The 26,622-nt window shown below is 61.8% G+C and overlaps 3 protein-coding genes across 8 annotated transcripts in view; 1 reads left to right on the plus strand and 2 right to left on the minus strand.

Moving 5' to 3' along the window:
* The window catches only part of LAMA5 (laminin subunit alpha 5), a 52,846-nt gene extending 41,675 nt beyond the window's left edge, over positions 1–11,171 (plus strand). For both annotated transcript variants that reach the window (XM_059898531.1, XM_059898532.1), the window contains 34 exons: positions 258–438; positions 523–672; positions 1,055–1,206; positions 1,282–1,392; positions 1,586–1,697; positions 2,185–2,355; positions 2,531–2,727; positions 2,883–2,999; positions 3,117–3,271; positions 3,564–3,705; positions 3,805–3,907; positions 4,522–4,632; positions 5,443–5,622; positions 5,720–5,868; positions 5,947–6,117; positions 6,217–6,353; positions 6,439–6,592; positions 6,756–6,889; positions 6,963–7,125; positions 7,197–7,319; positions 7,414–7,562; positions 7,650–7,782; positions 7,856–8,002; positions 8,106–8,236; positions 8,330–8,494; positions 8,581–8,719; positions 8,799–8,944; positions 9,029–9,221; positions 9,313–9,477; positions 9,582–9,744; positions 9,873–10,006; positions 10,080–10,173; positions 10,338–10,457; positions 10,617–11,171. In XM_059898531.1, coding sequence (XP_059754514.1) covers positions 258–438; positions 523–672; positions 1,055–1,206; positions 1,282–1,392; positions 1,586–1,697; positions 2,185–2,355; positions 2,531–2,727; positions 2,883–2,999; positions 3,117–3,271; positions 3,564–3,705; positions 3,805–3,907; positions 4,522–4,632; positions 5,443–5,622; positions 5,720–5,868; positions 5,947–6,117; positions 6,217–6,353; positions 6,439–6,592; positions 6,756–6,889; positions 6,963–7,125; positions 7,197–7,319; positions 7,414–7,562; positions 7,650–7,782; positions 7,856–8,002; positions 8,106–8,236; positions 8,330–8,494; positions 8,581–8,719; positions 8,799–8,944; positions 9,029–9,221; positions 9,313–9,477; positions 9,582–9,744; positions 9,873–10,006; positions 10,080–10,173; positions 10,338–10,457; positions 10,617–10,747 — 4,923 coding nt within the window. In that variant the 3' untranslated portion in view covers positions 10,748–11,171. The remainder of the gene's footprint in view (positions 1–257; positions 439–522; positions 673–1,054; positions 1,207–1,281; positions 1,393–1,585; positions 1,698–2,184; positions 2,356–2,530; positions 2,728–2,882; positions 3,000–3,116; positions 3,272–3,563; positions 3,706–3,804; positions 3,908–4,521; positions 4,633–5,442; positions 5,623–5,719; positions 5,869–5,946; positions 6,118–6,216; positions 6,354–6,438; positions 6,593–6,755; positions 6,890–6,962; positions 7,126–7,196; positions 7,320–7,413; positions 7,563–7,649; positions 7,783–7,855; positions 8,003–8,105; positions 8,237–8,329; positions 8,495–8,580; positions 8,720–8,798; positions 8,945–9,028; positions 9,222–9,312; positions 9,478–9,581; positions 9,745–9,872; positions 10,007–10,079; positions 10,174–10,337; positions 10,458–10,616) is intronic.
* A 262-nt stretch (positions 11,172–11,433) lies between these two features.
* Positions 11,434–17,481, minus strand: ADRM1 (ADRM1 26S proteasome ubiquitin receptor). 2 transcript variants are annotated; one of them, XM_059898544.1, is made up of 10 exons: positions 17,393–17,481; positions 16,391–16,604; positions 15,550–15,666; positions 14,091–14,214; positions 13,690–13,776; positions 13,005–13,086; positions 12,652–12,773; positions 12,136–12,293; positions 11,887–11,989; positions 11,434–11,672 (listed from the first exon to the last, which is right to left on the minus strand). In XM_059898544.1, exons 2-10 carry the CDS (start codon positions 16,601–16,603, stop codon positions 11,566–11,568), a joined length of 1,113 nt encoding a protein of 370 aa, XP_059754527.1. In that variant the 5' UTR covers position 16,604; positions 17,393–17,481; the 3' UTR covers positions 11,434–11,565. The 2 variants fall into 2 exon arrangements, with proteins under 2 accessions (XP_059754527.1, XP_059754526.1); XM_059898543.1 differs by having other exon boundaries at positions 12,541–12,773.
* Positions 17,482–24,866: 7,385 nt separating this feature from the next.
* OSBPL2 (oxysterol binding protein like 2) overlaps positions 24,867–26,622 on the minus strand; it is a 42,019-nt gene continuing 40,263 nt past the window's right edge. For all 4 annotated transcript variants that reach the window (XM_059896983.1, XM_059896982.1, XM_059896981.1 and 1 more), the window contains 2 exons: positions 26,404–26,494; positions 24,867–26,167 (listed from right to left, as the gene is read on the minus strand). In XM_059896983.1, coding sequence (XP_059752966.1) covers positions 26,065–26,167; positions 26,404–26,494 — 194 coding nt within the window. In that variant the 3' untranslated portion in view covers positions 24,867–26,064. The remainder of the gene's footprint in view (positions 26,168–26,403; positions 26,495–26,622) is intronic.

Genomic DNA, 26,622 nt, shown 5'->3' on the forward strand with positions numbered 1-26,622 from the left:
TGGGGCGGGGCCTTGATTTTGTGGGTGGGGCCTCGGTGTGGGGGCGGGGCTTTGTGGTTGTAGGGGGGGCCTTGGTGTAGGGGTGGGGTTTGTGGCTGTAGGGGCGGGGGCCTTGGTGTAGGGGCGGGCTCGGAGCCAGAGGGGTGGGGTATGGGTGTAAGGGCAGGACGTCGTGGCTGGAGGTGCAGGCTCTCAGGGCTGAAGGAAGCTGGGTCTTGAGAGCTGTGCAGAGCCCTGACTGTAGTTTGTGCCCCCAGGAAGGACACTTCGGCTTTGAGGGCTGCGGGGGCTGCCGCCCATGCGCCTGTGGACCAGCTGCCGAGGGCTCGGAGTGCCACCCCCAGAGTGGGCAGTGCCACTGCCGGCCAGGGACTGGGGGTCCCCAGTGCCGCGAGTGTGCCCCCGGCCACTGGGGGCTCCCTGAGCAGGGCTGCAGGCGTGAGTGCGGGCCGGTGGACACCTCGGGGCAGCGAGTACCCCAGGGCCCTCAGCCGGCCACTCACCCCACCCCTCCCACCCCAGGCTGCCAGTGCCAGGGCGGCCACTGTGACGTGCACACGGGCCACTGCACGTGCCCCCCGGGGCTCAGTGGGGAGCGCTGTGACACCTGCAGCCACCAGCACCAGGTGCCCATGGCAGGAGGGCCTGGGGGCCACGGCGTGCACTGCGAAGGTGTGTCCCTGCCCTCCCCACTGCCCCCAGCCGCCTGACCACACCCGGCTCCCCCGACCCTCCCGACGCCACCTGGGGTGGTGCCAGTCCCGGTCCTGTGCTGACTTGGTGACCCCGACGGTCACCTCCACTTCCAGATCAGTTCTCTGGTCCCAGCTCTCCTTCTCAATTTTCTGAGAGACCCCACGGCTGTCCTCCTGTTGACCCTGAGACCCCCACGCTGACCTCTGACACCCACTAACCTCGTCACCCTCAGCCCAGCTCAGTACCCCGTTCCATCTCCGTGACCCCTAGTGACCCGCTTCTAGCTCGCCGACCCCATGACTCCCCGGTGGCCTCAGGCCCACCCCTCACCCCACGCCCACCTGCCCCCTGCCCACAGTGTGTGACCACTGTGTGGTCCTGCTCCTGGACGACCTGGAGCGGGCCGGCGCTCTCCTCCCCGCCATCCGGGAGCAGCTGCGTGGCATCAATGCCAGCTCCGTGGTCTGGGCCCGGCTGCACAGGCTGAACGCCTCCATCGCCGACCTGCAGGTACTGCCCGGCCCGGCCCGGCGCCCCCCGCCTCCCCTTCCCAGGTCGCAGGCTCTCACCTTCCCCTCCCCGCAGAGCCAGCTCCGGAAACCCCCTGGCCCCCGTCATGAGACTGCGCAGCAGCTGGAGGCGCTGGAACGACAGACCTCAAGCCTCGGGCAGGACGTGCGGCAGCTGGATGACCAGGCAGGCCCTCGGGGAGCCCTGCCCCAGAACCCACCCCCCGGAACGCTCCTCCTGCGGGAAAGCCCTTCCCCGGGACCTCGTCCTCTCAGCAGACCGCTCCCCAAGAGGCCTCTCTCCCCAGGCCCCAAACCATCCAGCGTCACCCCTGACCCTCAGCTCAGGCTCGAGGCCTGATGGGGTACTTCATCCACAGGCCACAGGGGCCCGAGCCCAGGCCGGCCAGCTCCTGGGCAGCACTGAGACCACACTGGGCCGGGCACAGACGCTGCTGGCAGCCGTCCGGGCTGTGGAGCGCGCCCTGAGCGGTAGGGGCTGGCCCACCTGGGCAGGGCGGGGAGAGTCAGAGCAAGGGGCCTGCCTCCAGGGGGCTCGGCCTTGAAGAACTGGCACGTTTGGATGTTTAGACAGGGAGATGGGCCTCAGCCGCGGAAACAGCGGGTCCGGGTTGGGAGGTGGGAGAGGCGGCCCATGTGGCCAGAGCGAGAGGGCAGGTGGGCCCCGTAAGACAGGCCAGTGCCCCCCCCACACAGGCTGAGCAGACGGCAGTGGTGGGGATACCGGGGTGGGGGGCGCCCTGGGAGGTGAGGGGGGGTGGGCGAGAGGGCCGGGCAGGCCTGCAAGTCGCAGCCTGGAGCCAGGAGCTCTGGGGGCCATCCAGGGCGCGCCCGGTTACATGGCGGTTGTCTGAAGCTGCTCGGCTGGGCGTTTCTGGCTCGGAAGCTAGTGGGCAGAGGTGTGCCCGGGCAGCAGGCCAGCCTGGGCCCTGACAGCCCGCTCCCCAAACCCACACAGCGCTCGAGTCCCAGACGGACCGCCTGTCACCAGCCAACGCCTCAGCCCTATCGGGTGAGCTGCTGCGCCGGACACTGGCCGAGGTGGAACGGCTGCTCCGGGAGATGCGGGCCCGTGACCTGGGCGTTCCGCGGGCAGCCGCTGAGGCCGAGCTGGGGGAGGCCCAGAGACGTGAGTGGTGTCAGCCCCGGTAGGGCGGAGACGGGAGGGGTGAGGACCCGGCTGGGGGCTCTGGGGCTGAGGTCAGCCTGGAGGGGCATCTCATCAGCTTGGGAGGGTGGGTGGGGACTGGGAGGCACCAGGAGCCACTGCCCAAGTGACCGTTCCTACGCGGGGTCTCGGCCAGTGCTGGCCCGTGTGCAGGAGCAGCTGACCAGGCGCTGGGAGAGGAACCAGGCGCTGGTAGCACGCACCCGAGACCAGCTGGCCCAGCACGAGGCCGGACTCATGGACCTGCGGGAAGCCCTGAACAGGGCGGTGGGCACTACGCGGGAGGCGGAGGAGCTCAACAGCCGCAACCAGGAGCGGCTGGAGGAAGCCCTAGTAGGGAGCCTGCCCCGCCGGGCCCCCCCAGCCCCGCCCCCTCCCCCTCCCCTTTCACCCTCATACTCATCATCCGCTACCCTGTCACCCCACCCCTTTATTTTCCTGCCTCATCCTTGTTGTGTCACCTCCTCCTCACTCCCCATCGTCTCCAGCAACGGAAACAGGAGCTGTTGCGGGACAACGCCACTCTGGGGGCCACTCTACAGGCCGCCAGAGACACCCTGGTCCGGCTCTCTGAGCTTCTGCGCAGCATGGACCAGGCCAAGGAGGTGAGCAGCACCCCCTCCCAAAGGGCTGCACGCTGGGCGCGGGCAGGCACTCCCAGACCAGGTGGGGGTGAGTAGGGGACGGGGACGAGGGTCCCACCTAAGCCCACCCGCCCCCAGGAGTACGAGCGCCTTGCTGCCAGCCTGGACGGGGCCCGGACGCCACTGCTCGAGAAGATGCGGGCCTTCTCCCCCGCGAGCAGCAAGGTGGACCTGGTGGAGGCCGCCGAGGCCCACGCATGGCAGCTGGACCAGCTGGCGCTCAACCTTTCCAGGTGCGGGGCCCAAAGAGGGTGCCCAGGGCGGGGTGGGCGGCAGCCAGGGCCTGGAGGTGGCAGAGCTGGTCTGGGAGGGCTCTTAGAAGGAGAGGCCATTGTCCCTGCAGGGGCCGGGCGGAAGTCTGGGCCCAGGTTGGCAGGAGGGAGCAGGAGAGGCACGCAGGGCGGTGCAAGGCCGGGCGTCTAGAGCCGCCAGGCAGGCCATCCCGGCAGCCAGGCAGGCGGAGGCCCGTGAGGTGGGCGGACCCCCCCACCCCCACCCTTGGATCCTCCCCGCTTCCCCTCACAGCATCATCCAGGGAGTCAACCAGGACCGCTTCATCCAGCGGGCCGTCGAGGCCGCCAACGCCTACAGCAGCATTCTGCAAGCCGTGCGGGCCGCCGAGGGTGCCGCCGGCCAGGCGCAGCAGCAGGCGAGCCGTACATGGGCGGTGAGGCCCTGACGCCCCCCACAGCCCCGGCAGGAGCCCCTGTTCCCTTGCAGCTCCACCGGGCAGGTGTGAACTGCGTCCTGCTCCTGGTGTCTGCAGGTGGTCGTGCAGCGGGGCCTGGCGCCCCGAGCCCGGGAGCTGCTGGCCGACAGCAGTGCCCTGGAGGAGGCCGTCCTTGGGGAGCAGCGGAGGCTGGGCCTCGGTGAGTGCCGGGTCCAGCTGGGTGTCCGGGCTCTGTGGGGACCCTCACCCTCCGGCCATGTGGGTCGTCACCGTGTGAGTCAGGGTCGCGGCTGCCCTCTGTGGGAATTTTCCCCACTGCTGAGCAAGTCCGTCCCTGGGAGCTCTGCAAAGGCCCGCCACCCACCCTGGCTTCGTGACAGGCCCCCAGGACGTGGAAGGGCCTTGGAAGGGGACGTGGGGACCGGCTGACGGTTTTCCTGCTGTCCTGGCTGGGGGCCGTGTGTGTGCCAGGCCGTCGCGGAGGAGCAGGTGGGGAGCGGGGAGTGGGGTGCGCCCTCTGCCGCTGGCACCTAAGGGCACTGGTGGCCGTGAGCAACGGCTCGGCTTTTCTGAGCCTCCATTATTTCACCTGTAAAATGGGAATCATTGCCTTGGCTGTGGGCCCAGGAGGCTGCCCCAAGACTTGGGTGCCAGTGCCACCCCCTGAGCCGAGGGCCCTCGTGTCCAGATGTCTCCATCTGACTGTGTGTGTGTGAGCCTTAATCCTCCCTGGTCAGGAGGGAGGACTGAAATGGGCTGCACCTGTACCCTGGGGGCGGGGGCTCCTCGGGACTGAGGCTGCCTGCCCCGCAGCGTGGGCCACCCTCCAGGGCACCGGGACCCAGCTCCGCGATGCCCGGGCCAGGAAGGAACAGCTGGCGGCCCGAGTCCGGGAGGTGCAGGCCATGCTGGCTATGGACACAGGTAGGGTGGGTCTCCTTCCTGCCCCCGCCCTCACTGCTTGTCCCCAGAGCTGAAGAGACACCTGCCCGGATAGACATCAGCCAGCCTGTCCCGTAGGCTCTGATGGGGGACATGTTCACACTTGCACCGTCCAGAGCGGTGGCCGGGGCAGCTGAGGGGGGCCCCTGTGTGGGCAGCTCCAACCCTGGGGACCCTCCCCAGCCCTGGGGATCCGCTTCTGGTCAGAGACAGACGCCAAACGAACGTAGCCCCGGGCAGCAAGTGAAAACTGGAAGGGGCAGGGAGCGCGCGGAGAGAGGTGGCGCGGGGCAGGCGGGAGTGTGCGGCAGGGACCGTGGGGCATCTGGGGGAGGGGGGAGGTGGAGGCAGCAGCAGAGGCCAGAGTGGCTGGAGCTGAGGGCTCAGGGGCCAGGGGGGCGGGAGGGCTCAGGGCAGAGGAGGGATCCCTGCCGACTCAAGAGTCTACCTTCCCTACAAGCCTGGGTTGGGGCCACGGGGACTCTGGGAAGGGGGGGCGCTCGGGAGAGATGGTGTTGGCGGGGGTGGGGGGTGGCCATGGGGAGGCGGGACTGAGCCGACACTGGGTGACCCAGCTGTGGCGAGAGAGGCTGGCACAGGAGGGGCCGCCTGGGAGAGGACGGAAGGTGCGTTTCCACCGCCCTGAGGCTCTCATGAGATCGGGGACGGGAGTGACATCCCTGTTGCTGGTCTTGGCAGGGGGGTCTTAGTGGTCTCCCCAGATGGGGATGAGGCCCCCCCATGGTCCTCGCTTGCCCCCCGCTGAGCCTGCATGCACACTGCTCGCCGCAGACGAGACAAGCAAGAAGATTGCCCACGCCAAGGCCGTGGTCACCGAAGCCCAGGACACGGCCGCCCGCGTGCACTCCCGGCTTCAAGACATGCAGAAAAACGTGGAGCGGTGGCAGGGCCAGTATAAGGGGCTGCAGAGCCAGGACCTGGACCGGGTGGTGCTCGACGCAGGCCGCTCAGGTGGGCCCTGGCGCGCGGTGCCCTGACAGAGGGCGGGGCCGCGGTGGGGAGGCCAGGGGCTCAGGGCTGCCTCCCCCCATCCGCTCCCCCCCTGCAGTGTCCACCCTGGAGAAGACGCTGCCGCAGCTGCTGGCCAAGCTGAGCCTCCTGCAGAACCGTGGGACGCACAACGCCAGCCTGGCCCTGTCGGCCAGCATCGGCCGCGTGCGGGAGCTCATTGCCCAGGCCCGGGGTGCTGCCAATAAGGTGGGTGCGAGTGCCAGGGCCAGGTGGGCGTCTGAGAGACCAGGAGGCAGACGCTGATGGGCTGCGCGCCCCCCACAGGTCAAGGTGCCCATGAAGTTCAACGGGAGCTCAGGGGTGCAGCTGCGCACCCCTCGGGACCTCGCCAGCCTCGTCTCTTACACGGCCCTCAAGTTCTACCTGCAGAGCCCGGAGCCGGCACCCGGCCAGGTCGCCGGGGACCAGTTCGTGCTGTACATGGGCAGCCGGCAGGTAGCGGGCGGGCTCGGTGGGCTGGGTGGAGCCGGGCGCCAGGTCGGAGCGGGCGGCCCACACCGGGTCCCTGTCCCCCTGAGTCTCCTGCCACTACAGGCCACCGGCGACTACATGGGTGTGGCTCTGCGTGGCCAGAAGGTGCACTGGGTGTACCGCCTCGGGGAGGCGGGCCCCACGGCCCTCAGCATTGACGAGGACATCGGTGAACAGTTCGCAGCCGTCAGCATTGACAGGTGGGAGGCCCGGCCCCCATGGTGCTCCCCCCCTTGCCGGGCGTGGCCGCGTGTCCACACCTCCCTCTCTTATCTCTGCCCTCAGGACCCTCCAGTTTGGCCATATGTCTGTCACAGTGGAGAATCAGATGGTCCAAGAGACCAAGGGTGATACGGAGGCCCCTGGGGCCGAAGGGCTGCTCAGTGTGCAGCCTGATGACTTTGTCTTCTACGTGGGAGGCTACCCTGGCAACTTCACGGTGAGCCCGGTGCGGCCTGGGTGCGCGGCCACCCTGCCCTGCACCCCTGTCCGAGGAAGTCCTGCTCAGGGTCTGGCTTCAGTCCGTCGCGCTGTAGCCCGAGTTCCTCCCCTTGGGTCTGTCCTGGGCGGGGAGGCTCCCTGACCGTGCGCTGTGCCCACAGCCCCCCGAACCCCTGCGCTTTCCCGGCTACCGGGGCTGCATCGAGCTGGACACGCTGAACGAGGAGGTGGTCAGTCTCTACAACTTCGAGAAGACCTTCCAGCTGGACACAGCCGTGGATAAGCCTTGTGCCCGGTACGTGCAGCCTGAGCCCCCCTCACCCCGACTCAGCCCACCCTCGGCTGACCCTGCCCGCTCTGACCTGCAGCTCCAAGTCGACCGGGGACCCCTGGCTCACGGACGGCTCCTACCTGGACGGCTCCGGCTTCGCCCGCATCAGCGTGGAGAGCCAGCTCAGCAACACCAAGCGCTTCGACCAGGAGCTGCGGCTTGTGTCCTACAGCGGCATCATCTTCTTCATGCGGCACCAGGCACGTCCTCCGTGCTCACGGCCCGGCCCGCCAGCCCGCCCGGCCCACGCTGACCCTCCCCTCCCCCCCAGGACCAGTTCCTGTGCCTGGCCGTGCGGGAGGGCAGTCTCGTGTTCCTCTACGACTTCGGCGCGGGCCTGAAGGAGGCCGACCCACTGCAGCGCCCGCCGCCTCTGACCACGACCAGCAAGGCGGTAGGGCTGGGCTCGGGGTGGGGGCCCGGCGAGGGAAGGGGCCGGGGGGTCGCAGCTCGCCCTGAAGGTACCAGCCCGCGCTGGCGCTTCCCAGATCCAGGTGTTCCTGCTGGGGGGCAGCCGGAAGCGCGTGCTGGTGCGCGTGGAGAGGACCACGGTGTTCAGTGTGGAGCAGGGCCACGCGCTGGAGCTGGCCGGTGCCTACTATCTGGGGGGCGTGCCAGCCCCCCAGCTGCCCCCGAGGTGAGCCCCGGCCCCGGCGGGCGGGCGCGGTGGGCAGGGCCCGGGGGAGGCCGCCCCTGACGCTCGTCCCGCGGACCGTCCCCGCAGCCTGCGGCGGCTCTTCCCCTCCGGAGGCTCGGTGCGCGGCTGCATCAAGGGCATCAAAGCTCTGGGCAAGTACGTGGATCTCAAGAGGCTGAACACGACGGGCATCAGCTCCGGCTGCACCGCCGACCTGCTGGTGAGCCCCCTCCCTCCCCCAGCTGCGCGCCCTCTCCGGCCACCGCGGGCCCTCACGGTCGCCTTGCCCGCAGGTGGGACGGGCCATGACTTTCCATGGCCACGGCTATCTGCGCCTGGCGCTCCCCAGCAATGCTGTGCCCGTCACGGGCAACGTCCACTCCGGCTTCGGCTTCCGCAGCAGCCAGGACAGCGCTCTGCTCTTCCACCGAGAGTCCCCGGTGCGTCCGCCCGCCCCCTCTGGGGCAGCAGAGCGGGGCTGGTGGCCCGAGGGAGGGAGTCTGGGCCCCCGGCCTGGCCCGCTGACCCAGCCACTGTCCCCAGATCGGGCCATGCGAGGTGTCCCTGCAGCAGGGCCACGTGACCCTCCGGCTTGCAGGGACTGAGGTGAAAACGCGACGGGGCTTTGCCGATGGGGCCCCCCATTATGTCACTTTCTACAGCAACACCACGGGGTGAGTCCGGCTTACCTGGCCTCTCCAGGGAGGGGGCGCAGTAGAGCCGGGGGGCGGGGGGCAGGGTGGGGAAAACACTGCTCTCCCCGCCAGGGTCTGGCTCTATGTGGACGATCAGCTTCAGGAGATGAAGTCCCACCTGGAGCCGTGGTCCCAGCTTCAGCGTGAGGGGTCGAGTCAGCTCTTCCTGGGGGGCTTGCCCAAGTCCGACGCCCTCCGTAACTTCAGCGGCTGCATCAGCAACGTATTCGTGCTGCGGTGAGCTGAGTGGGCCTCGGGAGGGCTGGCGACGACCCGCTGGCCCGGCCCAGCACTGACCCGCGTGTACCCCCTGCCCTCCGCAGGCACCTGGGGCCGCAGCGCGTGCTTGACCTGCAGCAGAACCTGGAGGGCGTCAACGTGAGCTCAGGCTGCGTCCCGGCCCCTCACACCCAGGCCCCAGAGCAGAGCCCGCGAGGACTGCGGGCCACGGTGTCTCGCAAGGTGGGGGCGTGGGGCTGGGGTAGGCAGAAGGTGGCCTCCATGCATTCCTGCATTCCCTCATCCCCATCCGACCCCCCAGGCCTCCCGCCGCAGCCGGCAGCCCGCCCAGGACGCTTCCTGCTCGCCAGTCTCGCCCCTCAGGGCCGTACGAGACGCCTACCAGTTTGGGGGTCCCCTGTCCAGTTACCTGGAGTTTGCACACATCCCGCCCCCCACCAGTGACTGGTAAGGCCAGGGGCGGCGGTGGGGAGAGGGGGCTGCTGGGGGGAGGGGGGCAGCCCGAGGCTGATGCCCCCGCCTGGCTTCCAGGTCGCAGCTTTCCATGCTCATCCGCCCGCATGCCCCCCGAGGGCTCCTGCTCCTCGCTGCCCCGCTGACGGCCAGCAGCCCTTCCCTAGCCCTCTTCCTGAGCCACGGACGCTTTGTCGCTCAGACCGAAGGCCCTGGGCCCCAGCTCCGAGTCCAGAGCCGCCAGCGTTCACGGACTGGCCGGTGGCATACAGTGAGGGGCTGGGGAGAGGGGACGCAGGGGCGGGGCGGGGCAGGGCGGTGGCCCTGGGAGCTCCCATCCTGATGTGCCTTCCCACTCCCAGGTGTCTGTGCGTTGGGAGAAGACTCGGATCCAGCTGGTGACGGACGGGGTCTGGGCCCAGAGCCAGGAGGGGCCGGGCCAGCGGCACCAGGGGGAGGAGGGCCCCCGGCCACACACTCTCTTTGTGGGGGGCCTCCCTGCTGGTGGCCACAGCCCGCAGCTCCCGGTGAGAACCACCTCGCCCCAGCTTCCCACCCCTGCCGCTGGACACTCTCCACCCTCCTCAGCACCCCAGGGACCTGACCCAAGTCACCCCCTGTGCCCACACAGGTGGCCATCAGGCGCTCCGGGTTCAGCGGTTGTGTGAAGAGACTGAGGTTGGACGGGCAGCTCCTGGGGGCTCCCACCCGGGTGGTGGGGGCCACACCCTGCTTCTCAGGTCCCCTGGAGAAGGGCCTGTTCTTTGCAGGCAGCGGAGGAGCCATCACTCTAGGTCTGTCCCCTGCTGGCGCCCCCCCAGTCCCCTACGTGCCTGGGCTGGGGTGGGAGCGATGCCCAGAACGGGGTGGGGGGGGTGGCCTGGGGCCGAGGCCTTCCTTCTCTCACGGCCCCTCCCTGCAGACACCCTGGGGGCCACACTGCCTGACCTGGGCCTGGAGCTGGAGGTGCGGCCCCAGACAGCCACCGGCCTCGTCTTCCACTTGGGTCGGGGCCTGGCGCCCCCCTACCTGCAGCTGCGGGTGCTGGGGAGGCAGGTAAGCAGGTTGGGCCGCAGCCTCAGGGCGAGATTGGGGTTGGTGGGGCCCTCCTGACCCCCTGCCGCCCCAGGTCCTGCTGCGGGCAGACGATGGTTCGGGCGAGTTCTCCACACTGGTGACGCTCCCCGAGGCACTGTGTGACGGGCGGTGGCACGGCCTAGCAGGTCAGCTGGGCCCTCCTGACCCCACCCCCGCCGGGGGCAGCTGCAGACCCCTGGGGTGGGGGGGCGGGCAGGGACTCAAAAGCGGGAGCAAAGGGGCAAAGGGCCCCTGGCCCTGTGGCTGGTGAGGGCCCCCGGCCCGGCCACAAGGAACCTGTGCCCGGCAGTGACCAAAGGCGGGAACAGGCTGCGGCTGGAGGTGGACCTGCAGAGCAACCACACCCTGGGCCCCGCGCCGGCCGCCTCGGCTGACGCCCCGGTGCCGCTGCACCTCGGGGGCCTGCCTGGTGAGTGTGGCCGCGGCCTGGGGGCAGGGGGAGGGAGGAAGGCTGCCCCTGGGGACCAGGCACCGGGGTCACCCTGCTTTCCAGCCCAGCGGGGAGACCGAGGCCTGGTGGGATGCCGGCCTCCGCTCCGACCCGTCTCCCTCCCTCCCCCACCCCCAGATCCCTGGACGCGGCCTCCCGCCTACCGCGGCTGCATGCGGAACCTGGTGGTGAACCAGGCCCTGGTCTCCTGGCCCCGCGCTGCGGGCGTGCAGGGGGCAGTGGGGGCCGGCGGCTGCCCAGCCACGTAGCACAGCTGCCCCTCTGGGACCCCAGCCACCAGCTGCAGCAGCCAGGAGAGAGGGTCTTCAGAGCCCCCAGGCCCGGAGCCCCCAGGCAGGCCGCCCCATCGGGCAGGGTCCTGCCCCCGGAACCCCCAGCCCCTCCACACAACTTGCTGACAACACCGCCCTCGGCCGACTTTTTAGATCAAGTTTGTGTATGTTTGTTTATGTAGACTCCAGATTCTCCGGGCGATGAGTCTTATTTCTGGGAATGGTTTTAAGTTATGTCTGACTTTCTAAGGGAGAGGGTAAAACACTGCAAAATGGGGGTTTTATACTTTTTATCTTTCAGTTTAATTATGAAATTTCCCTTCCACCAATTTTTAATGGGAGATCTGTAAGTCATTCGTCCCTGCTTCTTGAAACAAAAATTAAAGTCACTTCTGTGTAACCGAGTGTCGACTTTAACTGGAGGAAAAGCAAAGCAGTCCAGTGGGTCTGGAGGCCCGAGGCGAGCAGGGCACTCACTCACGTGGGGAGACCCTCCCTCAGCACGGCTGTCCCTCAAAGTCAGTCAGTCAGTCAGAACCGGGACCTGGAGGGGCTTCCCACACCAGCTCCCGTCTGGCTGATGGCTGACTGACTGACTGATGATTGATAGGGGGACGGATGGGGCTGTCGCACCCCACCCCGGGCACGCAGACAGACCAGAGTTGGCAGATAAAAGAAAAGACTTTTATTGATTAGCAAGTTGGGACAGAGGGGAGTGGGGTGCGATCACTAACGCCGCTACCGAGGCCGCACGAGCTGGAACGCCGCCCTTCCGACAGCGGCGACCGAACCTCTTAATCTAAGCTCATGTCCTCCTCCTCCTCTTTCTTGCCCTTGCCGTCGCCCTCCTGCTGCTCGGGGCTGGCACTGTTCTGCATGGCTTTGGCAAAGGCTTCCACGTCTAAAACGAAGTGAAAAGCACGAGGTGACCTTCCTAGACCCTGGCTTGGCCCTGCTGACTCGGGGGCTGGGAGGTGAAAACCAGATGGAGGCCAGGGCCAGCGGGACAAGCCACCTCGTGCTCCACAAATGGGGAAGGCCTTTGCTTTCAAATGCAAGGAGAAAAACCACCTCTGCCTCAACGGTGGCAGAGAGGCGGAGGGGCAAGTACTTACCGCCCTTGTTGGCGGCCTCCACGGCCTCTGCGGGCAGCCCAAACTGGCACATGAGGGGGCCCAGCTGCCCCGAGGCCAGGGCCGCGCTGAACATGCCCAGGGCCTGCAGGGAAGAGCCAGGCGCCTGAGTCCATGCAGAGAACTGGGGGAGCCGCAGGGGCAGGGGCGCTCAGCGCTGGGGGACCGTGCTGCAGTGGGCAGTGTCCCCCACTCCGAGCGCACAGCGGGGCGCCCGGGCCACGCGTCTACCTGCTGGAACTGGGGCGAGGTCAGCGTGTTCTGGATCTCCTCCGCGGTCTGCGGCAGCGACTCCCCGGACGGCAGGTAGGGCAGCAGGCGCTCCTGGACATCCGCGTTGGCAAGGATGGGGGCCATGATCTCGGGCGTCAGCACGCTGGCCAGGTCCACTAGGGCACAAGCAGGCGGCCATCAGCGGCTGGGGGCCAGCCCAGATGCCCACTCAGGAGGACAGTGACAGACTCCAAGCTGCAGAACTGCCGGGCGTGGCGAGGTGAGGTGAGGAAGAGGTGACACGTGCAGGGCAGCAGCTCGGCCCGGGGACATGCTTGGGCCCGTGCCTTGGAAAGCCAGCGGGCGGGCAGGGGGCAGCAGGCACCTTCACCCCCCAGCCTGGAGCCGAGGAGCACGTGTTACCTTGCTGGCCGCCTCCTGGCCCGGCCGGCACGTTCATAGTGGCTAGAATGCTCTGGAGGTCGCTCAGCTGGATGGGCTGGGTTGGGCTGGCTGCCGTGCCGGTTCCATTACCTGAACTGGGCGCGGGGCTCGGGCTGGTCGTTGAGGCAGCTGCTGGAGCGGAGGGGGCTGGGGTGGCGCGGGTGGAAGAGGTGGTGGAGGACGGGGTGACCGCTGCCGACTGGCTCCGGGAGCTGGGAAGAGCGAGGCCAGCACTGCAGCGGCTACGCGCCCACCAAGGCGCCACAACGCGTCGGTCCTGCCCCAGACATCCTCGTGCTGCCAGGACCCCAGGAAGAGCCTGAACCACGAAAAAGGATGGACCCTCCCCAGATGCCTATTTTGTCCTTCGGCACCTCCTACGTCCGGCCCCCGTGAAGGAGGGGACACTCGGCCACGCCAGAGTGCGCGGGCGTGAGGCTCACCTGGACGAAGAGCTGCTGGCTGGAGGCCCTCCGCTCCCCAGTAAGCTGGCCAGGCCCGGCCCCGTCAGCGCCCCCAGGCCACCTACCAGGAGCAAGGAGACGCAGCTCAGACACCACGCCCAGCCGGAGAGCCCTGCACCCCCGCCAAAGAGCAGAAAGGCCCCGCACTAAAGCCAGCGGGCGAGCAGGGGAGGTGGTGACCACAGCGGGCCTGCGGGGGCCCAGGAGCAGCGACTACTCAGGTGCGTCCTGGCCGCTGAACCTGCTAAATCAGATCAATTCTCCATCCCGTGACCCTACTAACGCACCTGGGTTCAAGGTAACATGGAGTTCAAATCCCGTACAAAGTAACCAGCGTTTCCGAAGTGTCCCAGAAACACAACCCGAGCCCGACAGGAGCTGGCAGCAGGCAGGCCAACCCAGGAGACCAGGGCCCCGAGCACGCGTCCTCGGGCCCGGCACCTCAGCCAGCCGTGCTCCCCTGAGGTACGGAACTGGCTCCTCCCCGGGGGCCGTGGAAGGCCTTGCCCACCCAGCTCCCAGGTCAAACCCTAAGGCAAACCAGCCCCCTCCCCAGGGAGGCCAGGGCACAGAACATTCCCAGGCGTCGCTCAGAACCGATCAGAAGCTGCAAGTTGCCCCACTGCTAACAGAGGCTCCCGCGGGCCCTCCCTCGGCCCCTTACCCAGCCCTCCGAGGCCGGCGGGTCCGATGAGCTGCATGAGCTGGCTGTGGCTCATGTTCCCCAGCAGGCTCTGCAGGCCGCCCTCGCCTGGAAGACAGGAGGCGCTCAGGCCCGGGCCTCCAGCCGTGCGCACGCCCGCCGCCACGCTCCAGGCGCCGGCCCCCGTCTCGGCGGCTGCCCCGGACTGTGCGGCGAGCGTCCCCCGACACGAGCCAGCGCAGCAGGGCTCGTACACCGCTTCACCACGTGGAGACGGGAGCACCGAGGGGGAACTGCCGAGAGGAGCTTCTAACCTGGACACCTCTACGTCCGTTTAAAAGCCACCGGCCCGCACCACCAGGGATCCACGCGGGCGGAAACCTACTCTGCCCTCACCGCACATCCGGGAAGGTGACCATTACCGCCCAGCGCAGACAGCTCGTGGCCTCCGCTCCCACTCGCCCCCAGGGCTCCGGGCATCGGCGGGTTGTTCAGATACTCGTTGACCTTCCGGCAGTGCTCCTCGTCCTGGTCCGTCTTGGGCTCCTGTGGGGAGGACACGGCAGCAGGCGCAGCTGAGCGGCCCACCCAGCAACAACCATGCTGACGAGGGCCCTGAGGCCCGGAGACGTGGCCACCCGTCCGCGGTCACAGCAAGGAGAGGCCCCGGCGGGGTGCATGGGGGCAGCAGCCCGATGTGCCCGCTGGGGCTGTGCTAACACCCGTTTTACAGGTGGGGAGACGAAAGCACTAGGAGCGCTCAGCACAGGGCAATGCCCTGACCCTCCAGACGCGGTCCTTTCCGCGACGCTCTAAAACCGCAAATCCTTCAACACGTGTACTGCCATGAAATAACCCTGCTGCCACGCCGCTGTCCACCGGCCAGCCCGTGGCCCTCCAGGGTTAGCTGGGCACTGACTACGGGCACCTGGGTGTGGGCAGGGGGGCATCAGGCAGCACCACCCTGCGGGCACCCCCAGAGCTGCAAGACGAAGCACCCACGACTCACTTCTCCAAGAGTCACCGAGTGTGTGTGCAGGGGGCCTGCAGGGTCACGGGTGGGGGCGGGGGAGGCACACAGACACAGCCCTACGCTCAGGGCAGAGGGGAGCAGAAGATGCAGTGGGTGGTGTGAGTCTGACAACTTTTCTCGGCGAAACTGTGGAGAAACAAGCTCTACACCAGCGACTGGCAAACCACGACCCCATCTGTGTTTGCAAATAAAGTTTTACTGGAACATGGCTGCGCCCATCCATTTCCTTCCTGCCCAGGGCCACCGTCACATGACTTCAGCAGGCGCGACACAGCCCATCCAGCCCACAAAGAGGAAAACCTTTCCTGCCCTGTTCTAGAAGGTGCTGGCGGGAGGGCAGCAGTTCAACCTCTGTCAAAACTACAAACGCAGGTGCATACCCACTGCACGAGCAAGTCCACTTCCAGTGGGTACGAGGACGGCCTGGTGCACTGCCACCCAGAGACCCCCAGAGCACACCACGGGAGAAGAGGCAGGACAGGGACACCACACGGGCTCACCCCTGCTTTTGGTCCAGGCTGCTCATGACCCTGGAGGGAGGGGCCACTGGGAGACGAGCAAACCACAGGCAGAGACAGGACCCAGCCCGGACATCACTCCTGGCGGTCAGCCAGGGAATTCCATCCTCGAAAGGGCACCCAAAGCCCAGCTACAAGTGTCCGGACTCTGGCGGAGCCTGTCCCCAGTGCCCCGCACCACAAGGCGATACACTGGAATCCTCAGGTTCCATGGCAAGCGAGGTCAGCACCAGCTGGTCTGTGAAAGCGAATTCTACCATCCGGTGAACAAGCTTCTAACCTAATTTTATGACAGGAAGAAAAGACAAAATGCAAACAAAACCTACTTACCTGCATCCAAAAGAAGAGCCGTTTGGACCCTGCCTTGAACTTGAGCACGTAGACCCTCCCGCTGGGGCACTGAGGCACGCGCTTGAACTCACAGTCGTCGGGGAAGATGATCAAATCCTACAGAGAGCAGCAGACGAGCAGAGTCAGCTCCACGAAAACAGCACTGCAGAGCCCCAGAACCTCCAGGAAAACAGGCTGGCCCCTGTGCCTAAGTGCGTGCGGGTGGGGGGAGAGGACACGGGACACAGGCGGCAGCAAGTCGCCAAGCCCGTCACCAGCAGGGTGTCTGCAGGGCAGACAAACGAGGACCTGAGGCACCGTACGAAGGTCATGAGGGCCAGGAGAGGGGCTCGGTGCTGAACAGGGAAGGAGGGCTTCTGGCGCCTGAAGGATTTTTAGCAGAGACGTTTTGGGAGCAACATTCCAAGATGAATTAAAAAGTCAACTCTGACCTGCTCTCGAACCTAACGAGAAACGATTTAGTCTGCAGAACAAAGAACGCTAAATAAGATGACTGCTAAAGAAAGCTTTCTGGAGAGCTGTAATAAAGGTTAGGATTTTTACATGGTTTCTCCAATTCTAGGCACCTAATTTTCAGTTTTAAACCTACATACACAGACGGGAGAAATCTATATAATCATTGAGACCAGGAAGCCCCACAGGCAAAAGAAAACAGCTGATGAGGGCACTAAACTAATGGATCCACGCATCCCACCAACACACTCCAAAGTGTGAACAGCTGCTCTGTGCCCAGAGCATGGTGCCCTCCTGTAAGAACCACGCTGTCCTGACGACCCGGACGGGAGTCCTTAGGACGAGGTTCAGGCTCCCAGACACTTACGTCTTCCACGTTCCCCGATGTCCTGTCTTTCCAGCAAAAGTGAATGAGGGAGTCATCCGTCTGCTGAATGTACACAAGCCCTTTCCGTTTATCTGGGGTGACCGTAGTTCCTTTCAATGACATTTTTCCGGCCCGAAACTCCACCAAATACTTGTTGGAAGACCCACGGGAGCCTGGCACCAGGCTTGGAAACAGAGCGCCTGAAGTCGTCATCCTGAAAGAGGGACCAGCATGCAGGGCCGGTCACTACCGTGGACCTCCTAACTACGGTCGCTACCGTAGCACCTCCAGATGCTACGCTGGAACTGGAACGGGCAGAGGGAAAGGGCCTCTCTCTGAAGCCCAGGCTGTCCCCTGCTGGGAGCAAGGGGACAGGCCTCCGCCGCCCAACAGCTGCTGCCGAACTCCTCCTGGGGTGGACCGACCCCACGGTACCTGAGCCCGTGGAGCCAGGTCCCCAGCTTCTCGTGGTCCTCAAACAACGAAATTTACCTCTGCATCTAGACCCCATCACAGCGGGAGACCCTCGCCAACACCACCTTCCGTACTTTTTAAATAAACTGTCCTTTAACCTGCGGCTCCGAAAGATTTAAAACCTCTAGCTGGGCAGGCACACCACTAACACACTGAATGGGAGACCACACTTGGGCCTAAACCTAGTTTCCATCGGACACACCGCCGGTAAACTGCAGCGCAGCCGGCTCGCTCCCTTCGGAGAGAAAACCCGAGCACCTGGGGAAACGCAGACCCGCGGCCGGCCGACCCGCTCCCACCCGCAGGCCCCACCGCCCGACGCCCTCGGCTACGGCCGCGGCAGGCCCGGGGCGGCGGCTGAGCTGCCCGAGAGTCAGGCCCCTAGAACGCCCGCCCGCGCTCGGCCCCCGACCCGGTCCCCAGCCTCTCCGGCCCCCGCCGACCCGGCACCCGCCCGGGGGCCGCCGAAGGCACAGGCCCCGCCCCTGGCCGCCTCCGTAACCGTCCCCGCCCCCGGCGACCCCGCACCTGGGCCGCGCCGAGACTCAGCAGAGAGGCGCCGTCACGGATTGCTCTTCCTCCTCGGCGCCTGCCGGGCCCCGCCGGAAGCCCCCGCTTGCCCCGCCCCACCTACCGCTCTCGCCGCCGATTGGGCCCCTTCCGGTGAGGGACGGGCGCTAGCCCGCGGGCGATTGGCGAGGGTGGCCGCCCATCGCGCCGCCAGACCCGCCCCCGTGCCGGCGGCTCTCTTCCGGCGGAAGCGCGGGCCGGCAGCGTGCGGGCCAGAGCGGCCTCTATTGTTGCTGTGTCATAGGGGCGCGGCGGCGGCCCCTGGCGGCGGCGCCGGGAACGGCGAGGCGGGCGCGGGCCGAGCGGTGGGCATTGGACCCGGGACCCCGGGACCGCGGGACTGGCCGAGCGGGGGCACCTGCGGGGAGCGGGGCGGGGTCTCTCAGTTTCGCGTCCCGGGGGGAAGGTGACCGACTGCAGTCCCGGACGCTGCCGCGTGGGCCCAGCGCCCTCCGGACGAGCGGTGGTCTCGTGGGGGCGCGTGCGGCGCACAACGCGGGGCTTAGGCAGTGGTCCGGCCCCGCGCCCCCAGACCCCGCTCAGTAACTGCCCCCCATCCTCCCCGGGTCCTGGGGGTCCCCCAGACCCCCTATAACGGTGACGACATGGCTGCCCCCCTATCGTCCCCTGGGCCCTGGGGGGGGGTCCCCCAGCCCTCCCCCACATAAGTGATGACATTACTGCCCTCCATCCTCCCCAGACCCACCTATAACAGCGCCGTCGCGGCTGCCCGCTCATTCTCTGTCTGATGTGTGCAGTCAGAACAGAGTGAAGGCAGCTGCCCTCCACAAACCTGGACTAGATAAATGTAAGGCACTGCCCTCCCACTGCTTTTGTTTTCCCCATCATTTACATCTCTGTACATTTCTGCAGAGCAGAACACACACACCTGGAGCAATGTGCCCTCCCAGCCCCACACTGACAGTGACATGTGACTCCCTGCTCCAGGAGTGCCTGATTTACTATCAATCTGTGTGTACGTAAAATTTGTTTTTAAGCTTTTTATGAAAGGTATAAAAGTGAAAAGTATTCTTTTATGCAACATTGTTTTTTTTATTCATGTTGACACATGTAGCTCTAACCCATCCATTTTAACTCCTGTATGATATTCTGATGGATGGAATACCACAAGTTCTGTATCCATTGTTTTGTGATCTAAAGATTCACTAATTTTTTTTTTTTAATTAATAGCTACTTTATTTATTTATTTATTTATTTAGCTGTGTTGGGTCTTTGTTTCGTGCGAGGGCTTTCTCTAGCTGTGGCAAGTGGGGGCCACTCTTCATCGCGGTGCGCGGGCCTCTCACTATCGCGGCCCCTCCCGTTGCGGGGCACAGGCTCCAGACGCGCAGGCTCAGCAGTTGTGGCTCACGGGCCCAGTTGCTCCGCGGCACGTGGGATCTTCCCAGACCAGGGCTCGAACCCGTGTCCCCTGCATTAGCAGGCAGACTCCCAACCACTGCGCCACCAGGGAAGCCCTAATTTTTTTTTTGTTACAGAAAATCGAGCTGTTTTTCATTTTAAAATATTACTTGTGTTAATAAGAAATGCGTTTGTTATTTTTAAATTAGTTAATACTTATTTTAAAATGTCTAATGTGGTAAATATCCATAGATAAAACCCACATAACACAAAAGTTCTGTGGGGTTCTTGATAATTTTTGAGAATCTAGAGGATTCCAGAGACCAAAGCGGTGGGAACGGTGAGCGTGAAGCAATTCTGTGACCTGTGACCACGGTCACCACCCCCGCAGCAATACCGTCCTGGGCCTTGTGAAACCAGGCAAGAAAACAGTAAGAAAACCAATCTGGCTTCCCTGAGAAGGGGCCAGCAGGCAGGTGTCACTTGTCCAAAGTCTTGAAAAGTTAAAAAGCTGCCACCAGAGGCCACAGGGAAGCCAACCTTCCAGAACCTGGAGATGGTGCTTCCCTTCCGGGCAGTGACCTCAGAGGGGCCCCAAATGCACATCTCCTCTCCCCGAGCCAAGGGAGCCTGTGCCCTGGGAGGGCTCAAAAAACAAAGCTTTATACACTTTCACTAGTTTCTGTGAAAAATCTACAGTAAGGAAACAAGCTACAGGTAGACGGGCATCATGGGGGCCAGTCCGAGCGCCCACCCCAGCGTGGGCTCTGTGAACCCAGCCTGTCTCCCTGAGCCTCAGCGCCTCCCTCAGGTGAAAGGCAGGGGGTGCAGTGACTGCGGACACAGGGGTGGCAACAAGGAAGCTGGCAAGGACGCGCCCAAACGTCTCATAAGGAAGGTGTACAGGTGGCCTGACATGCAGGAAAGGGTGGTGGATGGCATTATTCATAAGGAAAATGCAAATTAAAACACACCTATTAGAATGGCTAAAAAAAAAAAAAGGAAAAAGAAAATTGACAATCCTAAATGCTGTGGAGTCTTTGGTGTTGGAAATACAAAATGGCACGCGGCCACTCGAGAAAACAGTTTGGCAGGTGCTTTTGTTGTTGTTGTGTTCTTTTTCTTTGTTTAACAATAGATTTTCTTTTTTAGAGCAATTGTAGGTTCACACCAAAACTGAGCAGAGAGTATAGCGTTCCCACACAACCCCACAGGCCTCCTCACCATCCACATGCCCACCAGAGCGGTGTGTTTGCTACAATCCATGCTCCTACGTGGACACCTCATGTCCCCAAGGGTCCCGAGTTTACATCAGGGTTCATGCTTCGTCTTGAATCCACGGGTCACACAAATGCTTGGTGACGTATGTCCATTATCGCATCCTACAGGGCATCTTCCCTACCCGGAAAATCCTCTGTGCTCTGCTTTGTCCTTCCCTCCCTCTTCCGTAACCCCTGGCGACCACCGAGTTTTTTTTTTCCCATTTGTTTTTATTGTGGTAAAATAACACATAACAGAAAATTTACCATCCTAATCATCTTTCAATGTACAGTTCAGTGGTAGTAAATACATTCATGGTGCTGTGAAGCCATCACCACCATCCATCTTCAGACTTTTCATTTTGTAAAACTGAAACTGTCTGCATTAGACACTGACTCCCCACCCGCTCTGTCCCCGACCCCAGCACCATTCTACCTTCTGTCCCTACGAATCTGACTACCCTCAGTACCTCCTATATATGAAATTGCACCGTACTTGTCTTTTTGTGACTAGCTTTTTTCACTTAGCATAATATCCTCGAGTTTTATCTGTGCTGTAGCACGTCAGAATTTCCTTCCTTTTTAAGGCTGAATAATCTTCCGCTGTATGTACGTCTACCCCACATTTTGCTTATCCATTCATCAGTGCATGGATGCTTGGGTTGTTTCCACGGTTCAGCTATTGTGAATAATGCTGCTATGAACATGACCGAACAAATATTGCTTCAAGGCTCTACTTTCAATTTTGGGGGGCAAATACTCAGAAATAGAATTGCTGGATCATATGGTAATTCTATTATTAATTTTTTGAGGAACCGCCATACTGTTTGCCACAGTGGCTGTATCATTTTATTCCTACGAACAGTGCACAAGGGTTCCTGTTTCTCCACATCCTTGCCAAAACTTGTTTTCTGGATTTTTGGTTTTTTTTTTTTTTTTTAATACTAGCCATCCTAATGGGTATGAGGTGGTGTCTCGTTGTAGCTTTGATTTTCATTTCTCTGATGATTAATGACGTTGAGCATGTTTTCACATGCTTATTGGCCATTGGTATATCTTCTTTGGAAAAATGTTTATTCAAGTCCTTTGCCTATTTTTGAATCAGGTTTTCTTTGTTGTTGTTATTGAGTTTTAGGAGTTCTCTGTATATTCTAGATATTAATCTGCTATCAGATGTTTGATTTGCAAATATTTTCTCCCATTGCCTTTTTACTCTGATGCTAGTGTCTGATGCACAAAATGTGTTTAAATTTTCATGAAGTCCAACTTGTCTATTTTTTTTTTCTCTTGTTGCCTGTGCCTTCGGTGTTATATCCAAGAAATAACTGCCAAGTCCAAATTTGTGAACTCTGTGCTCTATATTTTCTTCTAAGAGTTTTATTGTTTAGGTCTCACATTTAGATCTTTGATCCCTTCTGAGTTAAGTTTTGTATATGGTGTGAGGTCAGGATCAATTCTGTTCTTTGGCATGTAAATATCCAGTTTTCCCAACACCATTTGTTGAAAAGACAGTCCTTTCCCACTTGAACCTTGCCATTAAACTATATATGTTGATTGTGACGATGGTTACGAGATGGTATGAATCTGTCAACTGCACACAAGGATGAGTTTCACTGTATGTCAAGGTTTGAATTCCACGTCCTCTACTTACCTGCTCTGAAACCTCAGGCAAGCCCACCTTCCTGCGCCTCCCCTTCCTCCTCGATGGGTCAGACTGGATGGTAATTGTGGAGATTAAGCACCCAGGACACCAGGCCTGGGCTCTGGCAGGGCTGATGCTCTGTGGTCCCCACAGTCGGACACCATGGCCATGGTGGAGCCCCACATCTATGCAGCTGGGCATTCCCAGGACATTAAAGTCGTGTGGACAGTCTGTCCCTCTGCCAGGAGCCACCGTGGCTACTGGGATCACCACCTCCTCTCAGCTCACCCTCCTGCGAAGCGCACAGCTGCTGGGCACCTAGGGCAGCAGGTCGGGCACAGGGACCTCTGAGTCAAGCGAACACTGTGTTCTGGGCATTCCGTTGCTTCCAGCAACAGGCTCCAATCCCCAGGAGGGAAGAGAGTCCATCAGAGCTCCTCGCTGCCCAGAGAACCAGACCCCTTCATCCGTCTCATGTGCCCCTGAGCCCTCTCTTCGCTGTAACAAGCAGTTTTCTGAAACAATCCGTTAACTGGGCCAGTCCTACAGAACACACAGGCCGAACGTCTGACGCCTGGTCTCAAGGACACATCCACAGCTGATTTGCAGTCCTTTCCAGAGAGGCCAGAGCAGCAGACAGTGAAAAATTGTTCAGTACAAAACAAATGTCAACTACCACCCATTTGCAAAGAATCTCTATTCAGGGCTAGGGTTTAACATTTATCTCCACAGATCTGTCCGGTCCTCCCAAAAAATCTGAGAATGGTTGATTCTGTTTATATAGAGGAATACTGACAGTTATTACATATTATAAAATTATAAAAATAAATCCATTTCACTACGTGTTTTCTTGCCTGACGTTTTCGTGCTGCACGGATAGAACAGTGTTCGTGGGACAATGGAGGAAGGACCCTGTCTGTGCGTTGTCACCCTCTGCAGAGACCAAGCAGCCCTTCACCAGACGTTTGGCCCAGGGTGGTCGGTTCACAAAGACGGAATGGAGCAGTGCATCCAGCTGAGGGCTGACGGTCCAGGAAACACGTACCAAGAAATACCAAAATGGCATTTTCACTTTGCGAAGAAACCGACACTGAGAACGTACAAGATAGGCCCAAAGATGACGTGTATTGAGAGAAACACCACTTGATGTCCTGCAGGTCTGGTGACAGGCCCTTTTATCAGGGGACCCCAATCTTCGCACCCACTTTGGACATAGGAAGATCCTTTGGAAGATGAAGCCAGGACCAGCAGGAACTCTCTGTTGACTGAACTCTCCTGCAGGGCCGATAGCTCCACACAGGACGCAAGGCTTCACCAAGCAGCCCCTTCCCCTTCTAGCGTGCAAGGGTCGACAGGAGGAGGGCTATTCTCGCTTCTGATTTTTGGAAGCTTATTAGCATTTTAAACGATGTCTTCATTTCATTGTTCTTGGTGGATACGTGAGACTTGCCAAACCTGTAAATCCCCAGCTCCGCGGGGAGCACTTTTTCCCAGGAGCAGGTGTCCTGAGAGGCAGCTTCTTGCTGGGGCGACCCGGAGGGCTGGCTGGCTCGCGGGAGACGCCCGGCCCTTCTCTCGTCCTGTTCTGATTTCCTGGCCTCAGGTCCTGACGAGGACCCAGCAAGCAGATGGCAACGCCTCCAGCCGGACAGCTCCACGCTCACTGGCACAAGTGGCCGGCAGCATCGGCCCGGGCGCCCAGAGGCCGTCGGCGCTGTACTGGGTTCTTCTCCCCGTGTTTCGGGAAGATCCTTCCACGAGCCCAAGCATCATCCTTGGGTACAGAGTATGACAGGGAGACCGTGGCCAAGAGAACCATCGGAGCTGGTCCTCAGGGGCCCTGCCTGGGGCCACTGCCGGCTTCCGTTTCCTTGCGGAGGCTGTGCCGCTGCCCTGTGAAGACCCGTGAGCCTGTAAAGGAGCAGAGGTCCGCCTGGCACCTTCGTTTCACCCCTTCCAGAGCCACCATGCTATATCCTGGAGGGTCCTGGCTTTCACGGCAGCCCGGAGTGGCCGAACGCGGTGATGCCCGTGAGGGCCGGGGCCTGCTTCTCCGATGCCTTCTCACGACCGGGGCCCGCAGCTGGCCGGCCAGTGCTGGGGATGCCCTGACCCTTGACCCCGCCGGGGAGAGAAGCACCACTCCTGGGACGGACCTGGGTGGCACAGCGACCCAGACACGACCGTCGGTTGCCCACAGCGGGCGACCTGTTAAATCAGGCCAGCACCGGCGTGCACAGGACAGTTCTCTCGTCCATGAAACATACCCTGAGACGTCAGCCTGGCAAACTCTCCAGTGGCTCTCAGTAAACGTGCACTGAATCGATGGACGTGTGACTGGCTCCTACCTTCAAGGGGGAGCAAAATCAAAATGCGAAGTTCTTCGGGTAAAGCGTGCTCTACTTTTCATCCCACAAGGACGTTCTGCGTTACAAGACGGCTCCAAAAAAGCACCCGGGCCCTACCTCAAAGCCACCGTCGCAAACTGGGGGCCAACAACAAGGCCACGACTTTCCACACGGGCCAAACACATCGGTCGTGGGAGGTCGTCCTTTGAAAAGCAAACTCCACTGAAAAGCTCTTTACTAGAGAGAAACACCCAACATCCCAGTGTGTCACGGCGGCCAAGTTGAGGGGGCAGCTCTGGTGGGTGTTAGCATCTGTGGACACAGGGGTTAAAGGATCGTAACGGCCATGCTTTGAGGTCATCGGCCATCCTGCCCTTTCTCCTTTGACTCTTGAATCGGGTGCGAAGGAAGCGACTACTGGGGCCACGTGGAATCTGACCTCAGGGAGGACCTAGAGATGCAAACCTTACGGTAAATTACTGGAGGTGGTGAGACATGGGATAGTCCACGGAGGTTGTCAAACTGCCCTAAACACTGTTGCTCTAAATGCGCCCTGGGTCCCCCCCACGTTCCCTGGACAAGGAGCCCAGCCCTGCCGCCGCTGCCACCGCCTCCCGACCAGAGGCACAGGGCTCCCCATCCTAACGACCCGGTGTGTCAAAACCTCCGCTCCGCACGACGTCAAGACCACACATCCTCGGAGGCTTCCGCGCGTCGCCGGTGGCCCCGCTCGGGTCCCCTCAAGCAGGGGCGCTGGGGTTCGACCCCGATAGCACGCCTCGGGTTTCCGAAGCTACAGAATCAAGCCTTCAGAGCGAGGATTTGCTTTTAAAAGTGTTTTAATTACAAACGTGATTCTGAAGCTGGGACACAAAATGCCGACACCCTCTCACTGAGAACCCACCACTGCGTACAGGTGCGTGTGTGTGCGCGTGCGTGTGCGGGTGTGCGTCTGCACACACAGCAGATTGTCTTCAATTCAAAGAGCTCTGCAACGACCGGTGGTGTTGGCTTCTCTACGGAAAGTAAACAGTCACTGGTGCAGACATGTGCAGAGATGGACACACAACGGTAATGACACCGCTGGAAGCAGACTGCTCGGACCCCCCCGCCCTCGGTGCCCCCTGAGGCGGGTCCCTCGTATTTCACACATGCAGGACAGGAACACAGGTGCCGCAGGGACAGGCCAACTGTTGTGACTCACTCTGTGACGTGGGTGTGGCCTGCAGTGACAGGGGAGCCCTGGGGGCCGGAGGCGGGCTCCCAAACCTGTCAGGGCTGGGAGCCGTCTGGGGACTTTTTGTCAAGGTTTCTGGCCACCCTCGGTTGTCGTGGTAATGCTTCATTTTGGACAGTGTACACATGATGTTAATGCCTGTCTTGCTCTTCAGCAAAATATTATTCAAGTAGTTTGAACTTAAATATCTTAATAATCTTTACATTACTGAAGCTTGGTAAAAAATACAGACTCTGACAACTTTTCATTTCATTCAATCAGATGCTTTGAAAATCTTCACTTTTGCGTTACTGTAATCTAGAAAGCAATTCCTGGCCTTTATAAAAAGCTCTTGGTGGGACTTTTTTCAAGATCCATCTTTTCCTGTTACTGGTTCAAATTTAAAATACTTTCAGAAACACTTTGCCACTGCGTTATAAGGAGGAATGTGGACCCCGTCCTGTTACTTCCTTTATTTATAACTTTTGTAATTAAGAGGGTGCTGTAATCTACACCAGCCCCAGCTCTGGTTCTGTCCCATAAAAGGGAACTGTAAAGAATTTTCCTTTTCAAACCTTAATGGAAACATGACGATCCCAAGTGAAGCTTTATGAAGAGACTGCAACAGTAGTAAAATGTTTGGCAATCAAAAGTTGATTAGAATTAAATCCTCAACCAGGGATGGTGCCATCTCCACGAACAGCCGTTAGAAAAGCTGGTTTCTGCTGTGACTGAAGCTCAGAGCAGCCACTTGACGGAGTCTAGCCTCTCGGGTCTCCGGGTCCGGGGGCTGGTCCGGTCTCTCAGTAGATGTCTGGGCAGCCTGAGAAATCCCTCTCGAAGTAGCCCCCCACGTACAGCCAGTCGGGGGTCCCAGTGTACGGGTTACTGCCTCGGTGAAACCACCTGCGACACAGAGCAGGCGGTCAGGAGGCCAGTGGACAGGACACGGCCGTTGGTCTTTTCTTCCCCCTGGGATCGTGGCCCCTCTAACTAGGCCTCATCACATCACACGTCAGTTTACACGCAGCCCAGAGCTGCTGGCCACCATCTCACAGGACACGGGGGAGCCTCTGCTCAGCCCCGGTGGGTGGGCGGCCCCCTCCCCGCTTCCTCGCCCTCGTGGCCACCAGGCGTCTCACCTCGTCTGCCACTCGGCCTCCTCCCTGGCCCGCTCCCTCCGGGCCTCCCTCTGCTTCTCCTCCAGCCGTTCCTTCTCCTGGCTCGCCAGATCTGGGTGCAAGCACAGGGGACTGGGTCAGGGCTCAGGGTGACAGGCAGAGCTGAGGGCTGGGAGAGCAGATGCTGGAACAGCCCTCACACCCGACCCCGGATGAAAAGTCACCCTTGGGTTAGCAAAC

Source organism: Balaenoptera ricei, chromosome 15, assembly GCF_028023285.1.
Source record: "Balaenoptera ricei isolate mBalRic1 chromosome 15, mBalRic1.hap2, whole genome shotgun sequence".
Lineage (NCBI taxonomy): Eukaryota > Metazoa > Chordata > Mammalia > Artiodactyla > Balaenopteridae > Balaenoptera > Balaenoptera ricei.